The sequence below is a fragment of the Ambystoma mexicanum genome, chromosome 14 (assembly GCF_040938575.1).
Source record: "Ambystoma mexicanum isolate Mex_15411 chromosome 14, UKY_AmexF1_1, whole genome shotgun sequence".
NCBI lineage: Eukaryota > Metazoa > Chordata > Amphibia > Caudata > Ambystomatidae > Ambystoma > Ambystoma mexicanum.
In genome coordinates this window covers 399,629,949-399,654,783 of record NC_090940.1, presented here as the reverse complement: position 1 = coordinate 399,654,783, position 24,835 = coordinate 399,629,949, and the positions used below count along the sequence as shown (strand labels likewise).

Below are 24,835 nucleotides of genomic sequence, written 5' to 3'. Positions count from 1 at the left end.
CTCAAAAAGAAATATGCATTAGAAGCTGCATATTAGTTACACGGATTGTACATGTACTATATGTATCAGCAACTGGAACATCTCTTCCGTTACATTCAGCAAGTATTATAAGGAATATAATATCACCTACTTTACATACACGGATATTGCATGTCACCTCAGAGCTCTGCGACCGTATGAAGGAACTTCAAGTCCAGCTTCCTTCCTCTGTTTTGTCACGGTACTCTTCGGTGAGTTGCAATATCCTTATTATGGACGGTAGGGGTACTTTATCCCATGTATTAAGGGGCAAATCCATGTACATAGGCTAACATAAAAGCTTGTTGAGGTCGCCGGAGTATACCAGAACCCCCAGCATTTTAAAGTTGGGGCAGAATGGGTAAAGCCATGAAGTCAATGGAAAGAGCTGGTGGCTGGGTTGTCATTTCTGATAAATGGATCATGTGCTAAAGTAAGCCACATCTGTTTTATAATATTAACTCTAAGACAGTAAGCTTCCATCAACGCCTCTCTGGGGAATTAGGAAGCACTTGCCCTGTACAATGGAAGCAGGGTGCTGGGGAAGCAGGGGAGCTGGGATGAGTAGAGAGAGTGGGGGGGTTGAATGTATAGATCAGTGATTGGCGAGAGGTTCTTCAAAGACTCGGGAGTTTTAGGTGCTTCTTGAAGAGTAGGATGGGGGACTGTTTTATCTGCTTTGGTAACTTGTGCCAGAGAGAGGGCACAGAGTTGAAAAGGCATGTTTCCATTCTGTCCCTCTTGTAGCTCTTTGCTTCCAGTCTGGTGATGTTGTGGATTCTAGTGGTTCAGTAGCCCCTTGCAATGGTGAGGTTTGTGGTCCACTAGAATGGTGTTTTGGTTGCTTTGTAGGTGATGCAGGCTGTATTGAATATGACGTGAATTGTACCTGAGGGATAGCCAGTGCAACCATTTGAAAATGGGGTGATGTGGTCAAATGTTGTTAATCCTGTGATGGTCCATGCTGCTGCATGCTGGGCGGGTTTGAGAGGGCCAAGCTGGCATCATCACAGGACTAATGAAATTCCTGCGGTTAGGGCATTGTCACCATCCAGGAGGGAGAGTACCAGGGCTTGGACAAGTATTCTGAAACTTGTTGCAGTGATGAACATCTTGTCTTTGTTGGGAAGTGAAAGCTGGTAGCATGCAGATTGGGCCTTTCTCATGATGAGTGTTTTCTTATCTTGACAAATTGCTGGCAATGTCCTGCTAGCTATGGACCATCAACACTTTTTTTTCCTTTCCTCCTTCTTTGTACGAATAGATACTTAAAATAGGTCACTTAAAGAAGTTCAGAAAGTATTGTGAAATCAAAATATAGTCTTATGGAAAAACAACGATTTTATTCTTTGTATTGATCCAATGCATTTTGGACTTCCTGCTTTTCTGCGGGTATCTGCCTGTATCACTGTCATGACCAATCGCTCTTGTGTTCAAACATCCTTAATGTATTATAAGTATGGCCAGTATGCTGTGCAGGGGAAACCCACCGACCCCGTCACAAGATACTTGGGAATCATCTTTCTTTCTGATCTCTCCAACAAATCAACACCGTGGCCACAAATGCTAATTTGCAATTTTCAGACTGTGAAGGACTTACCTTCCCTTGAATTCCTACATAAAATGGAAGTCATCCAGGCCCTAGTCATCTGCAACTACACTACTCTAACAGTCACTCTGTGAGTGTAAAACAGAACCCCCCCCCCCGTGATGCTTAGCCTGAGCAGAAAAGACAGCCTATCAGGGGGATTGAAGATACTTCAGTGGCTCTCTGCTAAAGATTGTAACCAAAGCCCTACGCCTGGTCCACTAGGCCAGCTGCCACACTGGCTTCAACTACCTTATCAACAAAGAAAGCGCTACTCACCACTAACAAGCCTGCGATCCAGTGATGTTGGCTGCCTCTGCATCCCCAGATATAAACATGTCTGATGAGGGGGCATTCACTTCAGTGTGTGAGGGGAGGGCATAAACAAGAAATGAGTTTCCAGCCACCAATAGTCTCAGTCCAATCATTTACGGATGTGGAGGGACCTGACGGCACTTCCCCTGCAAAACACTGCACAAGAGGACTCCTCTACAACATTCAGGCAACCTGACATCCTTTGGTGCAGTTGACATTGTTTGTGATCTCAAGCCCCAAAACAGGGCCACACAGACTGTGGGGTTTAATCAAAGGCCCAAACAAACAGAACTGAAAGGCCCACGGGAAAAAAGGCCTGCCAGCTCTCCAAAAAAAAAGACCTTCAAACTGAAAATAGGCCTTTTAAATCAGACTATGTTGGTGTCTTTCTGAAGTTGAAATCCAGAGGAAGCTGACATTTCTTTTATCAGAGTGCAGATTCGAAAGGCACATCACATTCCTGGCTGAGGGATAAATGCAGCATTTATCCTGAAACTGCCACCCATCAAAAGGTGGTGCACTATGACAACTCAGGCCCACTTTTCAGCATAAAAACGAACAGCATATAATCAAAAATATATTTTATTAATGACTGAAATAAAAAGCTTTGTACTTTCAGCTGTCATATTTTAAAAAAACAATGCTGTGTGAAAAGAAATCAAAAGAAAAGTGAACCATGATCAGTAAAATACATAAAGTGCCCAATTCATGGAATGTTTTCCCACTTCAAAGTGATTTTCTACTGCTGAAAAGTGACTATGCGCTGACTTTGCCCCGACTTTGCACTGCAAAAATACACTTTGAATTGTTCCATGAATGAGGGTTTGTGTCGGCAGTGCAAAGTCACTTTTTAGCAGTGCAAATTCACTTTGTACCGGGCAAATATTCCATGAACCGGGCCACAGTATTTTAAAGAAAAAAGGCTGATGTTAAAAAATGCAATATGTGAGTTCATTCAGCTAAGGACACTCTTTGGGTCTCTGTGCAGAATTTGCAAATGGCTTCCCCCCACTGCAAGCCTGTTGGTCTCTGGATCTGAAGAGGGAATTCTCTTGAAGTTCTTGCATCCCAGCTATGTGCAACTGCAATAAAGTACAGCCTGATCGTAAGGGTGTTAAAAGCAAACATGCCCTGTTGTCAGACCTGTTGTCTTTGAAGACTCATTTCTTTGCAGAACAAATCGCCTAGCCAGTGCGTGACTGGAATGTAGGGAGGATCTGCAGTGCTAGATCTTTGTGTAGCCGATGTATCCCAACTTTCACGACACTGCAGCCCACCAACTTCAAACAACAAACAGGCTAATGACTTTTACCCCAGCTTTAAGAAAACACAGTCCAGGAGGTTCTGGTACCGTGCTGGCCAAGAATGGCAACTGGTCTGAAGAAAGGAGAGCTAAGATTTACAAAAATGTGAAGATATCCCTTTAGTTTAAATGGACCATCATAACTGATGCATTTTCTCAGCAACCACAAGTCGCACTGCATCCATTTATGTATCATTTTCAAGATAATTTCAAGGCAATTTTGGTGAAATAAAATGTATCCACATTCGACTTATGGAAATGTAATAGCAAGCTAAAAATGCGTTTCTGGCTGCTCTGAAAATGTTGATAATTAAAAAATTGGCAAGATGGTGGAGGGTAATATTAGGTATTGGGAGAGTAAATTGCATGTTCATAACGATTATACATACAAAGTACGGAACAAAAGAATGGCATGGCTTTGCCAAAGAACTGGGCCAGGAGTGGTTAAAAGCTCTGACCTGAAGAAACTGTGCAGACTTAAGATTGACAATTGGTCTACTCTGGAGAGTAGGGACTGTGTACTAGTAGTATGTGGGACTAGTATTCTGCCACATTTCCTTAGTATATTCCAATATATACCCAAAGGCTCCACAAAACTTAACCTTATAATTGATTAAGATTTGTTGTTTTACTAGGAATGTCTTTCTTTAATGGTTTTCTGATTTATGTTTGCCTTGTTCTCAATATGTGTTTTGTGTATTGTTGTATGTTGTAGCGCTCTGATGCCTGCAGGCTTTCAGCACTATATAAATAAATAAATAAGTTAATACTTGTATAAACAACAGAAAATGACCACATGTCCGTGCAACCAGGTGCGAACCCGGCTGTCATTTTTATTAAATCCCCCATGATTATCTTAAGCAGAATATATATATTTTGGCAGTTACTAGTAAATTATGAATGTTTGCCATATAGCTACTTTCTGGCTAAAGTTGACAAAAGAGAAAAAGGGGAATTTCAAATGGGAGTTGCAATATTTCTGGTCTAGACTCCTGAACCAATCCTTAGGCAGGGGATGGGGTTGGGGGTTGGAGAGAAATGTGAGGGACCAATCAAAGGTGCAGGAATTGCAGCAGGGCACTGCCCATATTCAAATATTTGTGGTGCCTTCATCGGTATATAAAGTGAATGCACTATGAGAGAAGGAGAGCTGCTAAAAACTACCAACAGGGAGAACTGCAAAAAGATTACCAGGAGGTAGCTGCCAAAAATCACCAAAGAAGATACACTGAAAATGTAATCTGGGAGAAACATTGGAAGGGCTGAATATTTCTATTGCTTGGGAGACTAGCAAGCAGAGGCTGTGATTCTTCAATGCAGTAACACATGGAGAAGTGCAGTGAGATCCATTTAACTGGAGTGTTATGAATACAAGAGAAAAAATACTGTCTGCATTGCCAAATATGTTAAACATTATTTGTGTTGTCATCTTTTAAATTATACAAGTATAAGGGGAATCTTTGAGCAACTGCTGTATGCAAACTAAATAAAAGATATGAAGTTTAATAACTATCCAACGAGGAACAATGAGCTTGTAACCAGCCGGGTCGTTACCAGCACGGCAAAGCCCTCGTCACGGCACCGCTCGCAGCCACGTCCTGGCCGCCATGGAAAGGGATAAGAGACTATGTGTAGTCCCTTCTCCTTGTTCTGCGGTGGGCATTTTATTCTTTTTTTTTCAGTTGTGCAATGCCGAATTAGTACCCCTAAAGGGCCGGGGTACTAATAGCAATAAGCCCCTCGCCGGGGGTGGGGCGCATTCCCATGTCAGAGAAGGCCCTGGGGCATTACCTGATGCGGTAACACCCCACGGCGAGGGGCTTATTGCTTAAATAATTTTGAGGAAAGTGTGGTTTCAATGGGGGGTGTTATTGTGCTTCATTTAGCAGCCATCAAGTCTACACTTTATTTTGTACCAAATCATGTACATCCAGAATGCCAAAGCATTTTTTTTGAACTATTACAAGTTTGGCCTTCTAATAGTATAGTAAACGCTGAGGGAGATTTTGATCCAGCAACGTCCTTAATAACGTCAAATGATTATCATGTGCAATGAAAATTCTCCTTCCTGCTTGTCCTTCTTTGAGTTCCACTCAGCACTTATATTGACCTGGCATGTCTCTCTAAACGCCATGCTATTGCCCCTCATATTGTACATCAACTGTCTAAAATGAAAGAAGCTGAATTTAGGTTCACGGCAATTCAACTCTTAAGAGAGTCCAAGAGGATCTGCTAATGGCTGCCTTTGGTGTATGTGGGGAGGGGCACTGCTGTCATCACAGCACTTATATTTTGGGAAAAGTTTCTCTTTGTACCTCAGGAAATGGGAAATATTATCAACCGGGTTTTGTTCCAAGGTAGGATTTGAAGGGGGTCACTCTGCCTCCAGAGCTCATATTGGGGGGCATTTCAATCGTTCAGGCTTGTTGCATCGACATCATACACAGAAAATGTGATACGGTCACAAACATGATCAGAAGTCGATGAAAATGCCCTCCAAACTCTAAGGCCATCTTTATTAGTTTGCCAATGTTTTACCCGCAATTACAGGTTGTATTGATTAACGTTATCACATGCAGTATTGACCGGTCTTTGCCTAATATTGGGCTGACCAGCTGCCAGGTACAGGGGTGGGTTTTTGGAAATGCTGCATAATTCTGATTTTTGATTTTTGTGTTCGTTTTTCACCCTCACATGATACTGCATAGGAGCGGATCCTAGCACTAGAGTACAATTTGTAATTTTGCAAAGGATGTGTCATAATTGACTCTTTGCTACATTACATCATCATAAATATGGCTGCCGAGTTTTCCTGACATTGTTATGTATGTATCTGTATTTATTGTTTTCTCTGTAGAAGAAATGCACAGAAATGAGTGTTTGTCCTCGTGTATTCAATTGTTAAATGTTCACAGCGTTTGAATGCTAGCTATGTGATGCATAGAACTGGGCTACTGAAGATCAAGGCAAGTTCAATTTTTAACCATTAATACAACTTGGTTAACAGACAATGCTTAATTAATTTGTTGTAAAATTAGGTCCTCCTGGAGTGGACTGCAACAGATTAAATCAATCTTCACAATCACTCACCGACTAACACACACTTATTTGCAAAAGACAAGCACACACGTACTGTCACACAAACTGATCTTGCAAATCACACCAAACTCCATTTACCCTGATAACTCCTAATTATCTTTAAAACGGATGATCTTGTGCCTTCAGACACATTTCTAAAGCCATTTAAACTCCTTTAAACGAGAATCCCCTAAGGTGTGTACACTTTGCATGCTCTCAGTTTGCATAGCCATTGGCCCACAACGCATGACTGACAGCAAATGGAGACAAAAAAGAAGGCTACTTTTCATTTTTTTCCAGTTTTTATAAATGAATACTGGCAGGAACCAGAGTAATTTGATATGTAAATATCAGTAAAAACGAAAAACAAGGGAGCTTTAATTAAAATCAAGGTTTACAAATCGGGAGGATAGCTCAGGTGCAATGTGCTCGCCTTGGAAGCAAGACGACACGGAGCAACTCAGGTTTGATTCCCGGGTCCGCGCTTAGAAACCTCTGGGTATTAAGCGCATTATAAATAACCTATCATATCAAAGTAGGGAATCGAGTGCTCACTTTTTGGTGTTTCTTAGAGTTTTTTCTCTCATGACGATGGGTTGGATACGTTTGCTCTTCTCAGGAATTTAGGCTATATGAGATGAGAAAAGGAACTAGTTCATGAGATGTCTGCCCAAAAAGAGAGCGTATCGGGAGGGAATGATGTGTCCCTCCCTGCATGTGGTGCAATAGACAGTGAAAATGTGTCAGTGTTCACATCACTGCATCCAATTCCACTGAGCAAAAACAACGGGATGTTATCATAGAGGATCCATTACCCATTGATTGGCATTTCACTAGCCACGTGGGATCCATGTAATAAAGTCGCCATAATAAATCCCGTGGTAAAAAATGCCCAACTATTATTATTCTTTTTACTTTTTTCACAAATATAAGCGGGGGAGACCCCTGCAGCTCTCCAACACGCCCCATAACAAATACATACCATTACCTAGCCCCCCATAGATATGTGAAAAAAGTGCATTTAAAAAATAAATCAGCATTTTTTACCACAGGATAATCTCTCTGACTTTATTACTAGATACGGCCACGTGTTGGTGGTTCAACCCGTTCTACGCATTATCTCTGGTAGGTTAACTGACATGCTAGTAGTGGGAGAGCCAGACAGTTCCCCTACATTTAAGGACTTAGTTAGGTTATTTGGGGTTAGTTTTAGAACGAGGAGCCCTTGTGGTATCACGATGGGGTTGTAGCATCAAGGTCGAGGTGTCCCTCGAGCAATGTGCAGACCCACTGGTGCCCAGTTGAGAGGGCAATGGGGCGCCTCACACTACATAAACTACTCCAGGCCCCTTTGCGGTACCTCTGGGCTGCGTGTTGACATGATGCGCAAGTGGCCTCTGCACCGCAGAGGGACATTAACGCTTGTAGAATTGGTGCAAACTACGACGGTGCCCTGATGCCCTGTCCGTGGTTGATGCAGTTACTGTTTAATACTAGCATTGCCATGATCTGGGGTGGATTACTTCAAATGTCTTTTTCCCCCTACCTTCAACAGAGTTTTGGAGTCTCTGGGTCGATTTGATAAAGACACATGATTTTTGGATTGGCTTCTGTCAAAATATTTCAAACAGAACAGTTTTCTTAAAAAACATGACAGCCTTTATCCTCAAATATAAGGGGTTCAATTCATTTGAAATACAATTTGCACGCAGGGGATCCCAAAGATTACACTTCTCTGCATGCAATTTTAAACAAGGACAAGGCAGTGGGGAAAAAGGTTGAGTAAAACGCGAGCTATTCTGGTTTACCTTCAACTCTCTCTTCCTAAATATCTTCCTTCTCGAGCTCTTCGCTCATCCGCCTCCAACTCCCTCCGGGTCAGCCGCTTCTCCAAACAACGAGTTGGGGGCAGATCTCTCTCCGCTGCAGGGGCCTCCCTCTGGAACAGCCTTCCTGCCTCCCTGAAACTTGAGGAGAACCATCTCCGGTTCTGGAAGCACCTCAAAACCTTCCTCTTTGCCTCCGCTTTCTCTCCCCCTCTCCCCTGCTAATACTACTGAAACTGCACTGAATCTGCAACTGGGCCACTCACCGTTCTCGGTCCTTGGCCCAGCCACTCTCCCCTGCACTGCCTCCCTGGCAACCCCTGCACTACGGGACTCTGTCTGTATCCCTACAGCCCCCATTCCCAGCACTTGTCTGCACTTACCTCGCACTTGCCACCAGCTGGCCCTTGTTATTTATCCTGTATGCTGTATGCTAATAACCCTGTACTGCACTTTCCTCTCTCCCTTTCCCCCATGCACTTTTCCCTTCCCCTCTACCCTTGCACTTGCACGATCTGAATGACACCTGGCCTAGTTGGATCGTTGTCTGTCTCCCCTTGTCCCCCCCGCCGCGTTGCGCCTTGAAACACTTGTGTATACGCGCGTTACAAATGCCATATCATATCATCATATCATATCATACTCTTCAGTTTTCCTCCCTGTATTGTGAAGAAGTAAACGCTGCCTGAAAATGAGCTTTGCAGGTGACCTTTATGAATGGAGTTCTAGGAAATCCACCTGCTCTTCAGCAGGTCCTGAAGCAAGGTGGACTCAATAGGAATCCATGTGCTTTATTCCTTCGTGAAACTCTCATGTAAGCAAAACATGAAAAGCACTGATAGAGCACACAAAGTGGGACAGAGAGGAAAATTGAGACTTTAAAGCATTATGCATTACTTTTACGTCTACATTTCCTACTCAGGCCCATGTAACATCCGGCTCTAACTGACAGAACAGATCATGGCCTTCGTCTCTGAGGGGACTGCCAAATGCAATTGAAATGGTCCTACATGTGTGACTCTAAAGAAACAGCTCATTGTTAAAGTATCTATCTGGGACTATAAGAGAGACTTCCATAGTTGGTTTTGCAAATCCTGCTTCGGGTAAGTGCTCCTTGATTTCCGGTGAGACCATACATCTTTCCTAGTTAGCATGCTTGGGTAACAGTGCCACACCCGAACCGCCCTTGCACTTTATATTGTTTTGGCACGTGGCAGTCGATTTCTCCACATATGAGGTAAAACCGTTGTTTGAAGAAAGAACAAAAATGACCTTTGTGTCACATAGTTTATTCTAATACTAATTCCACCCCAGAAATGTCCTCTGCTATGGCAGTGTTTAAGTCAATGATAACCAGAGTCAAAATAAATATGTGTATTTTAAGTGATACTTCAATAACCCGCACATGTTAAGATCATCAACCTTCTTTTTACATGCACTGCGTTGTTTTCATAATTAGCATCTGCGAGCCAATCCGGTGGCACCATGAATGCAGACTTTTCTGTGTGATAAAGTCTGCAAAAAAAAAAAAATATCAATTTTTTTTTACTGCTTTGCTTATATCTGCATGTGATTTTATGTTATTGTGAGTAATGATCATGATGTTGACCATTAATATGTATTGATGAATTTCTTTTAATTGTCTAAACAGAAATGTATGGTGTAATGTGAATAATTTTGTAAGGTTGATATCTTCAGCCAACCAAAATAAAAAGAAAAAAAAAAGTCTGCATTTCATGCAGGCCACCAGCAGCTCTCTGACAAGCCACAATTTTCTGAAGCTATCACCATTCTCCGCTCTGGCCCCTTTCGACCTCCATCTGTCCCTGCACTCCCTTCCCTTACTCCCACACGCCCAATGCCTGACTACACAGCTCCTCCCTCCCCTTACATCACCCACAGATCCCACTTACGTGCTGGCCTGCTGCTTCGCACGCCACCTGCCTCCACTGCCGTGGACATAGAAAATGGAGTCCTATGTCCGTGCAGGATGTCCTTTTTTATATATTTTTTAAATGTGATTTGTTGCTCGAAGGGAGGCTTAACCAGTTGGTAACACCCTAGCATTCATAGTAAGGCATTTGCTTCACTCGGGCTTCTAACTTTGGTCCTTGCCCGTAACCAGTCAGTAAAGCAGTCCTCGTCGGTCTTTACTGCTTAAATATATTATGCATGCTGTGCATCCTAAAGAGGGATGGACCTCTACTTTCTTTTATTTTCGTTAAACCTTGTGATAGAGTCATACACAGCCTCTGGATCTGATTCACTTGAAGGTAAGGACCGCTTTCAATAGGTTGTTTTGGCCAGTTTGGGAGTTAGAGGGTAAAGGATGTTAAACTAGAATTGAAAGGAAAGTTCCACATCCTCCGCAGGCAAATTGATTTTGCTGCAGTAAGGGTGAATCCCTTGATCATCTCCTACATGAAGCATAAGACAAATTGGAGTTCCTGGAGCTGGCGGCATCCCAGGTGTCAATGGGCCCATTGACACGCGGGATGCCGCCAGCTCCTGGAACCCTATCTTCGGGGAGTGGCTGTACTGGAAAAGCCTTATATAATTTACATCTACCAAAAGCAGGAACTAGCTTTGGGGTTGTGAATACCACAAGATATAGGAACTAGATTTGAACTTGAGCAATTGAGAAGAGAAGGTGGATGAAACCCGATGAACGCTCGATGAAACCGGGGAAGTGTGATGTAATACAAATTTAATAAACAGACAGCTCAGGGAAGTAGGGTTGGGGAGTAATGGGGATAAATGTGAACACATTGAAACATGTATTAATGCTATTGGATTTAAGTGTTTGTTGTTGCAAGAAAATGTTAATAAAATAAATATTTTTTAAAAAAATTGAACTTCAGTCCTTGGGATGGTTTAATTTGACACATAAAAAGGAAACAGGAATAAATAATTTGTAATCCCTGAGGAAGACCTTTTATGCAAGGTCGAAACACGTGTCGGCTTTTTGGCTGTTTGGTACAATAATTAAAATTGTGTACTAATAAGGTGTGTCAGCTCTTTTGAATAGTAAAGGCATTCACATTTATTGGACAGATTCACAGGGAGTCAGTTGGTTTCTTGGAAATCATTTCTTATTCAAAGGCATGGTGTTTGTGCCTTTTTTCTACTATAGGCCACTGCTTGCCTGCCAGCATCGCAGTGTACACAGATGTATTTTTCAATATAAGCTTTTTCACCTTTCAAACATCGGTGTGGTAGTAGCTTTTTAGGGGTCAGCCGCATTTATGGTTTCCAGTAATAAGTTTGCATGGCTATCTTTTTCAGCATGCAACATTTTTTACATTGGCCAGCTTATACTCAAAACATATTTTTGTTGATGTTTTTAAAGCCTAAGCCCACAGACAATTCTTTTTGCATATTCAAATAAATATTTTTATACATTGGAGTCGAAAACGTATTTTTTGTCCTGCACTGTAGTTATATTTAACTTTCTGAACAACACGTATTAGTAAAATACTACAGCAAATGTTATTTTAGTCGGAATTGTAACTAACTCAAATATTGCTCATTTTACCATGGTGTTGAAAGACCAAAGAAATATTGAGGCTTAGTACCACCAAAGATGAAATACGCCAGTCACGAGTTCAGAAGTACATGTACAGTTTTATTGGACAGATATCTATCTGGCTCTCAGCGCCTCGCAGTGTGTACCAGCAGACACTCTGAGGGGGGAGAGTGCTGGACATTACAAAGTCACTTGGCCACAATCCCGGTTACATCGTCCAGCCCATCTTCGAGTTACATATTAATTAAGGGTTCGTCACCAGTTCGCATAACTAATACAGAATCAATGAGCCTCATTCTGAGTAGGGCGCAAAGGGATACCGGGCACCGTTAAGGACATCAGTGCCGGTAATCCCTTTGTGCCCTACTACGAGGTCCCTTAGCGGGTCCCGCCATGGGCGCCTGGTTTAACCAGGCGCCCTTAGCGGGAGTCGCTAAGGGACCAGAGAGCTAATAACGGTACCACAAATTGCAGTACCGTTATTAGTTACTTCCCCATTCCCATTGAGCCCTATGGGGGCTGAAATGGGAATGGGGAATGTTTTTTTCAATGGGGACTTACCGGTCCCTCCAAGATCAGAATGGACCGGTGAGTCCCCATTGAACCAGGGCGGACTCGGTACCGGTATGGGAGGTAGTCATGGCGCAAATAGCGCCATGATTACCTCCATACTCGGAATGAGGCCCAATGTTTTCCTCCTACACTGGACATGTTTTTCTGCACACATAGCATAATGGTAACATTTGTTTTCAAGCTTAAAGTAAATCCAGTTTCAAGGAAGGATCACAAAGATTGCTGCAAAGGTACACGGTTTTAGCTATTCCCCATTCTGTTCACTGTTTGCACGAGGATGACGCTATTGGTACAGACAACATCTAAATTACTGTTCAGTTCAACTCTAGTTTAGCTCCAAGGTTTCTTAGTTCAGGACAAACAATCCACTCTCAGCAGCCACAACATGTTTATCTGCATTGACACAGTGCAAAGTTCACTTTTCTCTGCTGCAGCTGAAAACACAAAGTTTAACATGAGGCAAAAACAGGAGTTACACAAAATGGCGGATGATTCTAAAATGTGCGTAGTCAGCCTTATTCAGGTTCATTTAAATGCGATTTTCAGTGCGATGCGAATGCGCTTAGGCCAATGTTCATTATCAGGCAGTTGTAAGCTCACCTGGCTCCCACGGAGGCGCTGACCTGGTCTGGATTGCTGTGACCTCTTCAAGCGTGATGCGCAGGATTCGAAACACCGACTGAACTGGACCCCCAAATCTGGCTTGTCTGGCCCGTAGAAAAATCTTTCTGTAGGTGGAGAAAGGGGATTAACTGACTGCAGAGTATTGTGATTGCTTCCCACCTCCCCTTTGCTCTTTTCTGACCACCTCCGAAATCCCCAATCAAGGCTCACCTTAATGTTTGAATGGATGAGCTCTCCATCCTGCTTCTGGTGCAGGGGCGCATATTTGACCAGTTACTTCACTGGTTTCAGAAGGCGAAACGCCGTAAGTATGCAGTTTAAAAAGTTCCAGAGTAGAGTCTTCTCTTTGTTTGCTTTTCTTAACCTGCGATCTGTCCTTATTTTCAGGTGCAGAGTGGAAGTGATGCTTCGAGGGATATTGCCGGAGATAAACTCAGGTGAGTTCGTGATAAAATGATCCCTTTAAATGTCTTTGAATCCCTCTAGTAATGTCTTTCTTTTTTCCCCTTAGGGGCCGGGGTGCGGTACCAGGCCAAGAAGTGGCGCCGACCCGAAATGAGGAGTGGTTCCGTCAAATATGGCCAGGTAAGTCTTGTGACAGAAAATCAGGCTTTCCTCATTTGTTCCTCCTGCTCACCTTTTGTCATTTCTTCTCCCCTGCAGGTGCAGAGATGTGGTGGAATGCCCAGAAGGTCGCGGTGGATAGTGAAGAGCCCACGAGGCAGGTGAGTGATGCGCGGCGCTGCTACAAGTAGCGCAATGCTTTTAAAGAATGTCTATCTTCAGGATCGCTGGCGTGATGATTCCGGAGACAGGTAGGAAATTAGATTAAGTTCTTGGTTTTCACCTTTTCTCTTCCCTTCCTTCCTTTCAGGTATCCCAAGATCGAGGCGGGCGTGGCTGGAGGCAAGATGCAGGAGCAGGCACGGTGAGCGTTCAGCTGCTAGATGCAGAGCAACGCGAAGTACGTGTGGCAGTCCGGGCGTGGTTTAAATAGCCTTGGAAGAAGTTCCAGGTAAGTATTCTTCCACGGTCCCCACCCAAGTAAAATAGTTCCTTTGATAAAATAGTCCCTCCTAAGCCTCATTTGGCTTGAGGCTTCATGCAGCATGGTCTGCGTCAGGTAAGTGCACCAAACACCCTCTTTTATGAGCCAGGCGTCTATGGCGCCAGGACTGATGTCCAACATGAGCCTGGCGCCAAAGGCGCCAGGACATAGTCCAAAGAGCCCCTATTAGGGGCCGCTGGGCTTTTACCCGAGGGCATGATGCCTGCTCCCGGGGGTGCTGGGCCTGTCCTGGTGCTCCGGGGTAGGCATCATGACAGCAGTATTATGTGAAATATACTTTAACGAACCCTCCTTTTGGCCTAAGCCAAGAGCGTTATACATTAGCATCATCCGAAGGCCATGTATCATCGTCTGAACATCCCGAATCACTATTTTTGGAGACATTAATCGCCATTAACTCCGTGATGGTAATATCCTGCATTACTAAGGCATTAAAAAATTTCCCGGGCATATGTGTCTTGGGTTCTAGTCTACCTATTGCCTGTGTACAACTTCCTCCTATCATAGAACAAATGACAGGCAGACATTGTATGCAACAACAGCAAAACAATATAAGTCCAAGGATTACCATTAAGACTGCAAAGATTTTCCAACCCCAAGATTGCAACACGTCCCAGAACCATGTTTTAATATCCCAGTTTCCCTCTGGAACATATACTTCAGTACTTAAGACATGTAAATACTTAATCACCTTAAATATGGTGGGGGAGGAATCAGGTACAAAAACGCAACATGCATATCCCACCATTTTGCATACCCCACCACGCTCAGCTAGAATGATGTCTAGCACCATCCTATTTTGGAGAGCCACTAATCTAACAGCCCTTTGCTCTAGCGTCATGTTATACAAAATGTCAGTGGTCTTATTGATGGTTTTCTCCAGTACCCTTGCCAATCTCCCAATATCTTCAGAAATAATTAACTGTCCCCAGAATGGCACGAAGGATTTGACAAAATCACCCAAGACTTGTGAAGGAGTATCACCATCCCCATCCCGTTTGGGACGAATTTTAGAGATTTCACGGTGGTGGGAACATTTACTCCTGGTAAAAATATACCAAAATAACAAGTACATTCCCTGTCCCTGGGTACCCATGGATATGCCTCATTGCCGCAAACAAAGAAAACAGGATCTCCTACATACAAAGGTCTATCCTCACTAGTTAAAACAGCAATATTTGTACATCCCTCAAATGTACCCATTGGTTGAGAATCTTCCCTTTGTATGCAGAATGGAACAGAGTTTGGGTATAATTGATGGTATAGGAAGGAGGCATTGCATCCCTATTGCCTACGGGAGCAATCTTAAAGGAAATCAATGATTGAAAAGGTCTAGATTGTCTGTCAGAAGGCCTAATAGAAGCAACAATTAGCTTGCTCCTATTTGCAAACAAAGAACATCATAGAGGACTTAAAACTCATTTCTCAAATTCATTAAGATTAGTCTCGTCAAAATTCCCAGTGACACTATCATTCCAACGGCCAAAGAATAATGCCCTGAGTGAAGCATAAAAGGCAGTAGTTAAAGGAAGAGGATGTATATACCACCCCAGTCCCTTTTCCCCATGTTGAGGCAAATGCGAACAGATCCAGCAGTTTATCCTATTTAGAATGGCATGGGTTGCATTCATTATTATCAAAAGAGTGTTATTATGATAACCCTCTCTATGTTGGAGGTCTCGTGGAGGAAGAGTGTACAAATGCACGTAAGGTGGAGACACAGTGGAGATACTTGCACTTGGTAACAAAACATCAAGCAGATGTGCGTTTTCTAGATACCAAAACCCAATTGTCACTACAATTATAATAAATACTGCTAATGCAAACAGTAACCATTTGGTCTTCAGGGACCATGACCCTTGATGGGCAGATTCATCATCAAACAAGTGACCAGCATCCTTTTTAGGAGGGAGTGGCTTTCAAAATGGGCATTGTTTCTCAGTGTCCGTTAAGAAGCCTCACTGTTTGGCTTTTTTAGTTCATCCGTCGGTGGACCCTGACCACGTGGCCTATGTTGATTGAAGGCAACTTTGCCGGTCCCTGCCTTTTATTTGATGCAGCAGAGGAATGATGAGGAACTGGCTCAACAGTGGTTTCTTGTGGGTACAGCCTAGCTGCACTTTCCTATCCTATTTACATTTTTTTTTTTAACGTAAATGTCAGCAACTCTAAATCTGAATTCGATTCCGTGGTCGCAAATCATACCTTGAGACTCCAGTTACGGAATGGTCGGTGAACAAAATGTCATCGTTTCCTGAAGAAAGTGAAGAAGCAGAAGCAAGATCGATCGACGGTGAAGAAGAATTTGAAGAAGAAGCAACAATCTCCCCAGGCCCCACGGGCTCAGGAAGGATTTTCGTGACACCCTTGGTGTCGATTGCAGGCTCATCGTGAATGTCAAGATCACCAATTCCCTTCTCCTCTCCTTTGTCGTAGGGCAGAGGAAAAGAAATCCTCTTCACATGTGTTGCATGGATCCAGTACTTTTTCCCAGTCACTCGTACGGCGGTCTGCGTGGCCAAAAGGATTTGATGTGGTCCCCTCCAACGCGGTGCAAGACAGGAGCCCCTCTCAATGATTTTCAGCAGGACCCACTGGCCAGGTCGGAGTCGATGACCTGAACCCTCGTATTTTACTGGGAGGGCTGCTCGCACCTGTTGATGTATCAAATACAAGTTTTGAGTTAACTGATCACAGTAGTCAAACAGAAGTGGCTATTCAAAGTTTTTCAACTGTGTGGGTTTTGGAATGTTCCATATATTGGCTGGTCTCCCCATGACAATCTCATAGGGGGAGAGCCCTGTCTTTGATTGTGCAGTCATCCGCATTGATAATAAAGCTATTGATAAAGTGTCGGGCCATTTCAAATTACTATGTGCACACACCTTTGCTATCGTATTCTTTAGTATTCCATTGTGCCGTTCTACAAGTCCAGCACTCTGAGCGTGCCTGGCCGAATGTAACTGTTTATCGATCTGTAATCCCGCGCATACTTGCAAGATGACAGCAGCAATACAATGTGGACCATTATCAGACCAAATGGCTCTCAGCAAGCCAAACCTAGGAAAATATTCCTTAAGCATAGTTTTTGTCGTTGACATTGCTGTGGCATGTTTTAGTGGAAAAGCTTCAACCCATTTACTGAAAGCACAGATGACTACTAAAACATATTTATAATTCTGACAACTCTCCATCTCAATAAAATCAAAAAGTACAACCTCAAAAGGATTGGAGGGGGGACCAAAACTACCCTTCGGTGTCGCCGTTCCTTTTCCAATATTATGTTGCAAGCATATCATGCAATTTTAGACAAAATGCTCAGCAGTTTTCTGAATATTAGTATTGTACTAGACAGGATCTAACTGTTTGAAAATATTTTTGGCACATATATGTGTTGGACGATGAGCCATGGTAACCATAGCAGTAACATAGGCATTGGGTAGCATCGATCTTTGCTTTTCACTATCCACCCAACAACCCTCATCATTTAGACCCGCTGGACCTTCAGCCCACTGTTTGATTTAATCTAAAATAGCGTCCAATTCCTTCATCTATCATACAAGTGTCAGTGATCCCTTTTGTTGAATCTAACACATACATCTTTGAATGCAAATCAGTGGCAGTCTGTTTAGCTATAGTGTCAGCAAAAGCTTTTCCTTTTCCTACATCATCTGTCACTTTCTGATGTGCGGCGCATTTCATTATTGCTAATTGTGTAGGAAGCACAAGTGCTGAAAATAACCAAACTATTAAGGTGCCATGCTGAATCTTTCTACCATGCGAGGTCAAGAAACCTCTCTCAACTCATAGTCAACCAAAGTTGTGAACTACCATGTGGGCATATTGGCTGTCAGTGTATATATTCACACTAAGCCCTTGAGAAAGCTCACAGGCTCTAGTTAACGCAATCATCTCTGTGTTCTTTTTAATAGAAAATCTGCGTAGTGGGGTACCATCACGATTAAAGAATGACCTAAAACATCACCCTCACTTTGTTTCACAGATGCAGCAGCAGCTACAGCTCGAAAAACATCTCGGCAAAGCACATGCAATAGGGTCTAACATGGAGGAAAAATAACCGCATGGTCTATTCTTGCCCGTATATTCCTGTGTTAAAACAGCCAAAGCACATCCTTCACATTCATGCACATACAACACAAAGATCTTTTCGTAATTTGGTGTGCCCAAAACTGGTCCTGAACACAACACAGCCTTGAGAAGATCAAAAGCATTCTGGCAATCCATGTTCCACGGTAAAGGCAAAGAAATGTCCTTCTTTGTCAGTGCCAACATAGGTTTTATCATTAATGAAAAAGTCGGGATCCACTGTCTACAGTATGAAGCCATGCCTATTAAAGCTCTAACCTCTTTCTGTGTATTTGGGACAGAAATACTAGAGATTCTTTGTATCCGTTCAGGTGTCAGTCTTCTTCCCTCTGATCGACGGGAATAGGTACCGGTTCCAGACTCTGCTTCGGGCTGTCCTAATGGAACAGTATATCATCAAATGTAAGATCCTCAGAAAAATAGACAGTTGAAGGATTATCAAAAATGTTCTCACTATTAACACTTAGTTGCTGAATATCTTGTGAAGGTGTCTGTTGATTCTGAGCAAAATGATTTCTACCAGGACCCCCTATCCCAGGACGGCCTCTGGATCGTCTACTCATGATACCATATGTATTATTCGATCTCTGCTGAAGGATTGGGCATTGTGCTCTCCAATGGCCTTCCTGTCTACAATATGCGCACTGGTTCATTTGTACAGGACACATTTGCACCTGTGGTGTAAACTGGCTTCTAAACTGTGTATTCCCACCTCTGGCTCCTCTAGCAGTCTGCTGCAATAATACTTTATTTTTCATATCTCCCTGCTTCTTTTCCACCTTCTCCTTCTCTGTATTAACTCGATTTTCGTAGTACTGAGCCATATATAATACTTCAGATTGTGATTTCGCTTGACAAGCGCTTTCAGAAGTCATAATCTGTGATTGGATTTCAGGCAACAATCCGCACACAAACTTGTCTACAAACAGCCTTTTTCCTGACCTGTACTCAAGTTTTGACTACTAAAATCTGAAAATACTTGCTCAACTCTATTAAAATACTCAGTTGCACCCTCTGACTTCAATTGTATGCAACCTGTAAGTTATCCCATATGATTCTTTTCTCAGGAACCAGAGTTTTTAATTTAGCTACTATTCTATCTGGCAACATCGGGATCACTTGCGGCGGTTTTTCACCGGCATTCCTTTCCCCATCTATTCGTACAAAGTTATCCCATGTATCACCAATCACTGCCTGATCGTCTACAGTTCTAATCTGCCTCCATAAATCAGCAGGTAGGATCATGGGAAACAAAAAATCTATATCACACAGTGTGAAAACTAACGAATGCAAGACAGATTCAATTTCTTTATAAAATCCTGTTGGATTCTTTCTAATATCTGGAATTGTTTGTCTAATGGTATTCACTTCCTGTCTAGAAAATGGGACATGAACAAACTGTGAGACATAATGTGCTTCAATAGTAGTGGCAGGTGTTCCTGCTGCTGCATTAGCTGGAATTTCTACTTTCGGAACAAATGTCGGGGGAACCGCCCTCATCAGCAATTGTAAAGTAGGTGTAACGCTCACCTGACTCCCACGGAGGTGCTGGCCTGGTTCGCGCTGTTGTGACCTCTTCTAAGGTGATGCGCAGGGTTCGGAAGACGGACTGGACCGGGCCCCCCAAATCTGGCTTGTCTGGCTCGCAGAAGTATCCTTCTGTAGGCGAAAATAGGGGATTAACTGTCTGCGGGGTAATGCAATCAGCCTCCCACTTTCCCCTCTCATCCTCCTCGAAACCCTTCTGTGATTCCTCGTAGCGTCTCACCTTAGGGTCTGGAAGGACGAGCTCTCCATCCTGCTTCTGATGCAGGGGCGCGTTGGTATCCAGTTACTTCACTGGATTTTCGGATTGGTGAGAACCAAACTTGCTTGGCTTCCAGGTAAGTTTTTTAATAAGAGGTTCCCCTTGTGTCCACGCATTAATGTACTAATGCTAGTGTCTTTTTCCCCATAGGGGCCGGGGTACGGAATGCCGGGGAACAGGCACCGACCCGAAATGAGAGGTGAAATCCTTGTAGAAATCAGGTAAGTCTTTAATGAGCGTTTTTTGGTAATGTCTTTTCATTCGCTCATTAACGCTGATGTCTTTTTTTCCCCTTACGGGCCGGGGTCCGGAAATGCCAGGATGCGGCGCGGACCCGAAATGAAGAGGGATTGAATCAACAGGTAAGTCTTAACATGGAGATTTAGCTTTCCTTATTCCCTTCTCTCTCTCACCTTTTGTTCTGGTCTTTTTCTCCCTAGGCGCTGGGGCATGACTGCGAATCCAGATGATCGCTGCTGAACATGGAGGCGCCCTGTAAAGGTGAGTGGAATGCGGCGCTGCAGCGATCGACGCGATGAGCTTTTAAATAAAAGTCTTCCTTTTCAGGATTGTCGGTGAGATGTCTCCGGGATGCGGATTTAGCAGGTAAGGACTTTTCCTTCTTCTGTTCTCTTCTTCTCTTCCTTTGCAGGTGATCCAGGATGCTGGCAGGCGTGGCAGAAGTCAGGATGCAGGAGCAGACACGGTGAGCGTCCAGCTGCTAGATGCAGAACAACGCGAAGCACGTGTGGCTGTTCGGGTGGGGTTTAAATAGCCTTGAAAGAAGTTCCAGGTATGTATCCTTCCTCCAATCAGGTATGTATCCTTCCCCGACCACGCCCGGATGGTAAATTAGTCCCACAGGTAAAGTAGTTCCTTTCAGGCCTCAAGGAGGCCGGGATCCAGCAGCATGGTCTGCATCAGGTAAGTGCACCCAAGCACTTCCATAATGAGCCTGGCGCCTATGGCGCCAGGACTGATGTCTTTTATGAGCCTGGCGCCATAGGCGCCAGGACACTGTCCAAAGGGCCCCTATATGGGGTTGCTGGGTCCTTCCTTGGGGACTGGATGTCCGCTTTCGGGGACGCAGGGCTTGAAACGGCTCCCCGGGAGTGGGCATCATGACAGTAGGCAAATCTGAACGCTTATTAAGCAACAAAGCTAAATCAAGAGACAAAGTAGTTAATGCAGTATCGGGCGAAAATGCTCTTATAAATGACCATTAAATCTGCGGGACAACAAACCTTTCTCTTCATAAACTCATCTTGTAGATACTCTACCATCACCTATAAGACTTTCCTTTGCATTGGTGGAGAATACTGACTAAACGTGTCATGCACTTCAATGGGAGAAATTGAAACATACAAAATCCATCTAAGAGCGTCTCTTGGGCAAACACGTATTTCTTCACTCATTGGTTTCAATGGAGAAAGAAATTGCTTATGCACGTATGAAGCTTCCCATCAATTACCATCCATTTCATCTTTCTGTAACCGATCTTACTCCCTTTTAAACTCAAATACCTTCTCAACATGCTCATGTACTTTCTCTGCAGTGTCCATTGAGCGGCTAGGACATTCAAATCCCTCACCCCCTGTGGGACATTCATGTCCGTCTAATCCCTCCATATATCAGCTAAATGTGTTCCCATCCATTCTATCAAAATAGTCTGTTCAGGAATATCCCCTTGGACAGAAATCACAACTAAAACAGCTGACTCATTGCCCTCTTCAATGTACTTTTTAGCCCACATATGCAATTGTCTTTTTCTAGCTGTGGATACTGTGCCACAAGTTACTATTCTTGAATCAACTCCGACCCCCTCAACTACCAGAGGTCGAGCAGAACCACTCTGTAAGGAAGCAATAGGTAACAAAGGCAATACCGCTGGAGGTGCAGACAGAATTATGGGGACGGCAACTGTCAGCAAAAGTGGGTGCAGTAGGAGGAACAACAACAGGAAGAGGAACAATAACAGGAAGAGGAAGAACTACAATGGGAGGAGGTACAACAACGGGGGGAGGCGCATAAGGAGGAGGTGCAGTGGAAACATTTCTATGTTCATTTAACAATTTATTAATAAACTCATCTGAGGTATGAAATTCCTGAGACGGATATATCTTTTGCACATCAAGTGAAAAAGCCCTATCCATACTTCTAATAGATTCTGACTGTTTCTGTTGATCATGCAATAGTGCTTTTTCAGCATTTGTCATGTGTCTAAGTGCATTTTTTTCTTTACTTTTAAGTTGCTGCATGGCTTCCTTTCTCCAATCTTTAATTGCATCAAATGCTGCAGGCCTAGCCTTTTTTTCAACAATATCGATTCTAAATACTCTATGAAGGCAATTTTGAAACTGCCCAAAACTGGCCACTGAAGTTCAGAAACATTTCTAGTCTGTCTCTGCCAAATTTAATTAAATACAATAACTCCTAGGCCATAGTTACAGTACATTAAACAAGCAGGCGACCCAAAGGGTGGCGCCGGTTGGCCTTGTCCCAAAGATTGTCTATCCCTTTGGAATAATACCCTGAAACAGGATGACAATTTCCCAGGCATGTCAGGATTACTGGTGTTACCTGGCGTCGTTTGTACTTGCAAGTGCAAATCTGCAACCAATATCAGGATTCTTAGGAATCGGAGCACGACTCACCTGATTTCAAATGCAAAAGGGTCCGATCGGATTTCAAAGGATCGTCGTGGCTGGCGATTTAGTTGAAACTGGCCTCGACATGGGGACCCTCGTCACAATGTCTTCCTACACCGCTTGCTCACCGTCCAGGGATCGGATCATGCAGTACTAATGAGGAGTTGCATCTCGTTTTGCAAGGGCTGATTCACTCTCCGATCCCAGTCCGGTAGCCATGTCTCTTGTTCAGCATTGTGACATCAATCTTGGGGGTCCCTATTTGGGCACCATCTGAAAGACCAAAGAAATATCGAGGCTTCGTACCACCAAAGATGAAATACACCAGTCACGAGTTCAGAAGTACATGTACAGTTTTTTTGGACAGATAGCTATCTGGATCTCAGTGCCTCACACTGTGAACCAGCAGACACTGTGAGTCGGGAGAGTGCTGGACATTACAAAGTCATTGGTTTATATACACTTGGCCACAATCCCGGTTACATCGTGCAGCCCATTTTCGAGTTACATATTAATTAAGGGTTCGTAGCCAGTTCACATAACTAATACAAAATCAATGTTTTCCTCAAACAATAGACATGTTTTTCTGCACACATAGCACAATGGTAACATTTGTTTTCAAGCTTAAAGTAAGTCCAGTTTCAAGGATGGATCACAAAGATTTCTGCAAAGGTACACGGTTTTAGCTATTCACCATTCTGTTCACTGTTTGCACTATTGTATTGGTACAGACAACATCTAAATTACTGTTCTGTTCAACCCTAGTTTAGCTCCAAGGTTTCTTAGTTCAGGAAAACAATCTACTCTCAGCAGCCACAACATGTTTATCTGCGTTGACACAGTGCACAGTTCATTTTTCCCTGCTGCAGCTGAAAACACAAATTTTAACATGAGGCAAAAACAGGAGTTAAACAACATGGCGGATGATTCTAAAATGGCGGCGTAGTCAGCCTTATTCAGGTTAATTTAAATGTGATTCTCAGTGCAATGCGAATGCGCTTAGGCCAATGTTCGTTATCAGGCAGCATTATGTGAAATATTCTTTAACAGTGTTACTCGTATTTTTCAGTATTTCAGAAAGCGTATCAACTGTGTCATGTCCAGCCTTTATGTAATGCGTATGCTGCCTGTTTCTAGTCTACCCACTTCTTCAGGCACCCTATTAAATAGACATTATGCTTCACTCAGAAATGTATTTTCAGTTGTGATTCATTAAAGTGCCATCAGTGTATACCCACACTGTGATCATGTACAGAATTTGTGACTCCACTTTTGCCACACTGAACTACAAGTATTGTTGTGGGAATGGAATCACTTGCATTTCACTGGTGAAGCTGAAACAGGCTGAAACATGTCAGGGGCAACTCTTTTCCCTGTGCAATGATGACAGTGTGGCTGCACTCCACTCTGCATTGATCTATGGTGCTTATGGTTGATCCCCTTCAGTTATATGAAAGACTACTTGAAAATAGGTGGAATGGAATGCTAACCAAGGATATTGCCAATGGTTGAGATAGATGCCTGGCTTGAAGCATTTCATTGATAACTGTTTATAGTGAAATACAATAGGTACATTTATGCCACATTGCATACAGTTGGCCTTCGTTTATATTTGTTATGTATTATTTCGGCGATTGTAGGTTGCTAGCCTAAATTAATGTGTTAAAATCCAGAAGACAGAGGGGGCAGGGATGCTGAAGGGAGGGGGTGACATTATATAAATGCAGATACTGCAATTGAAGGAATCACAGTAAAATATGTGTGCAGGAGTTCACCTGAAGAGTGAGTACTGTAACTTGTGACATGTTTCAAATGGCAAGTTGACAATGGGTAGATCGAGAACCTACTTGGTAGTGTTTCTGAAACAAATATGGTGAAATATTGCTTTCAGTTTCAATAGAGGGGCCAATGTGGGTTAGATTGTTTTCTATTGCTTTTTTTTCTCTAGTGAATGTTATTTTCTCCACATTTGTACCGCTGTGATGAAATGCCTCCTGTTTCTATTCACAGATTAGTCAAGTTAAAATTACAACTCAATGCAGAGGGAAAGATCCCGGTCCGAAAGTGAGTATGAAAGTATTTTCAGGTTTTTTCAAGTTTGCCCAGTCCTTACCCTTTAAGAAAAAAAAACAGAACGTTTTTCAGGACTTATTTCAGGACATATTTTCACCAGCACAAAAATAACACTACAATAAATGTGTATCAGGAATACACTATAGTTAATAAGTATAAAAGGAAAAACAAGAGATAAATCAAGTGTTCAATGTAATTGAATTTTTAGCAGTGCAGAATATATCCTGCATGCTCTAATGGCTAAAGCAAAGGCACTGGTCAGAAAGTTTACTAACATCTT

General features: G+C 43.0%; 1 protein-coding gene across 1 annotated transcript in view; it reads left to right on the top strand.

Moving 5' to 3' along the window:
• The window catches only part of PLCB2 (phospholipase C beta 2), a 1,211,696-nt gene that overhangs the window by 589,086 nt on the left and 597,775 nt on the right, over positions 1-24,835 (top strand). The window contains exon 6 of the mRNA XM_069637528.1: positions 24,493-24,546. Within this exon, the coding sequence (XP_069493629.1) occupies positions 24,493-24,546 (54 nt within the window). The remainder of the gene's footprint in view (positions 1-24,492; positions 24,547-24,835) is intronic.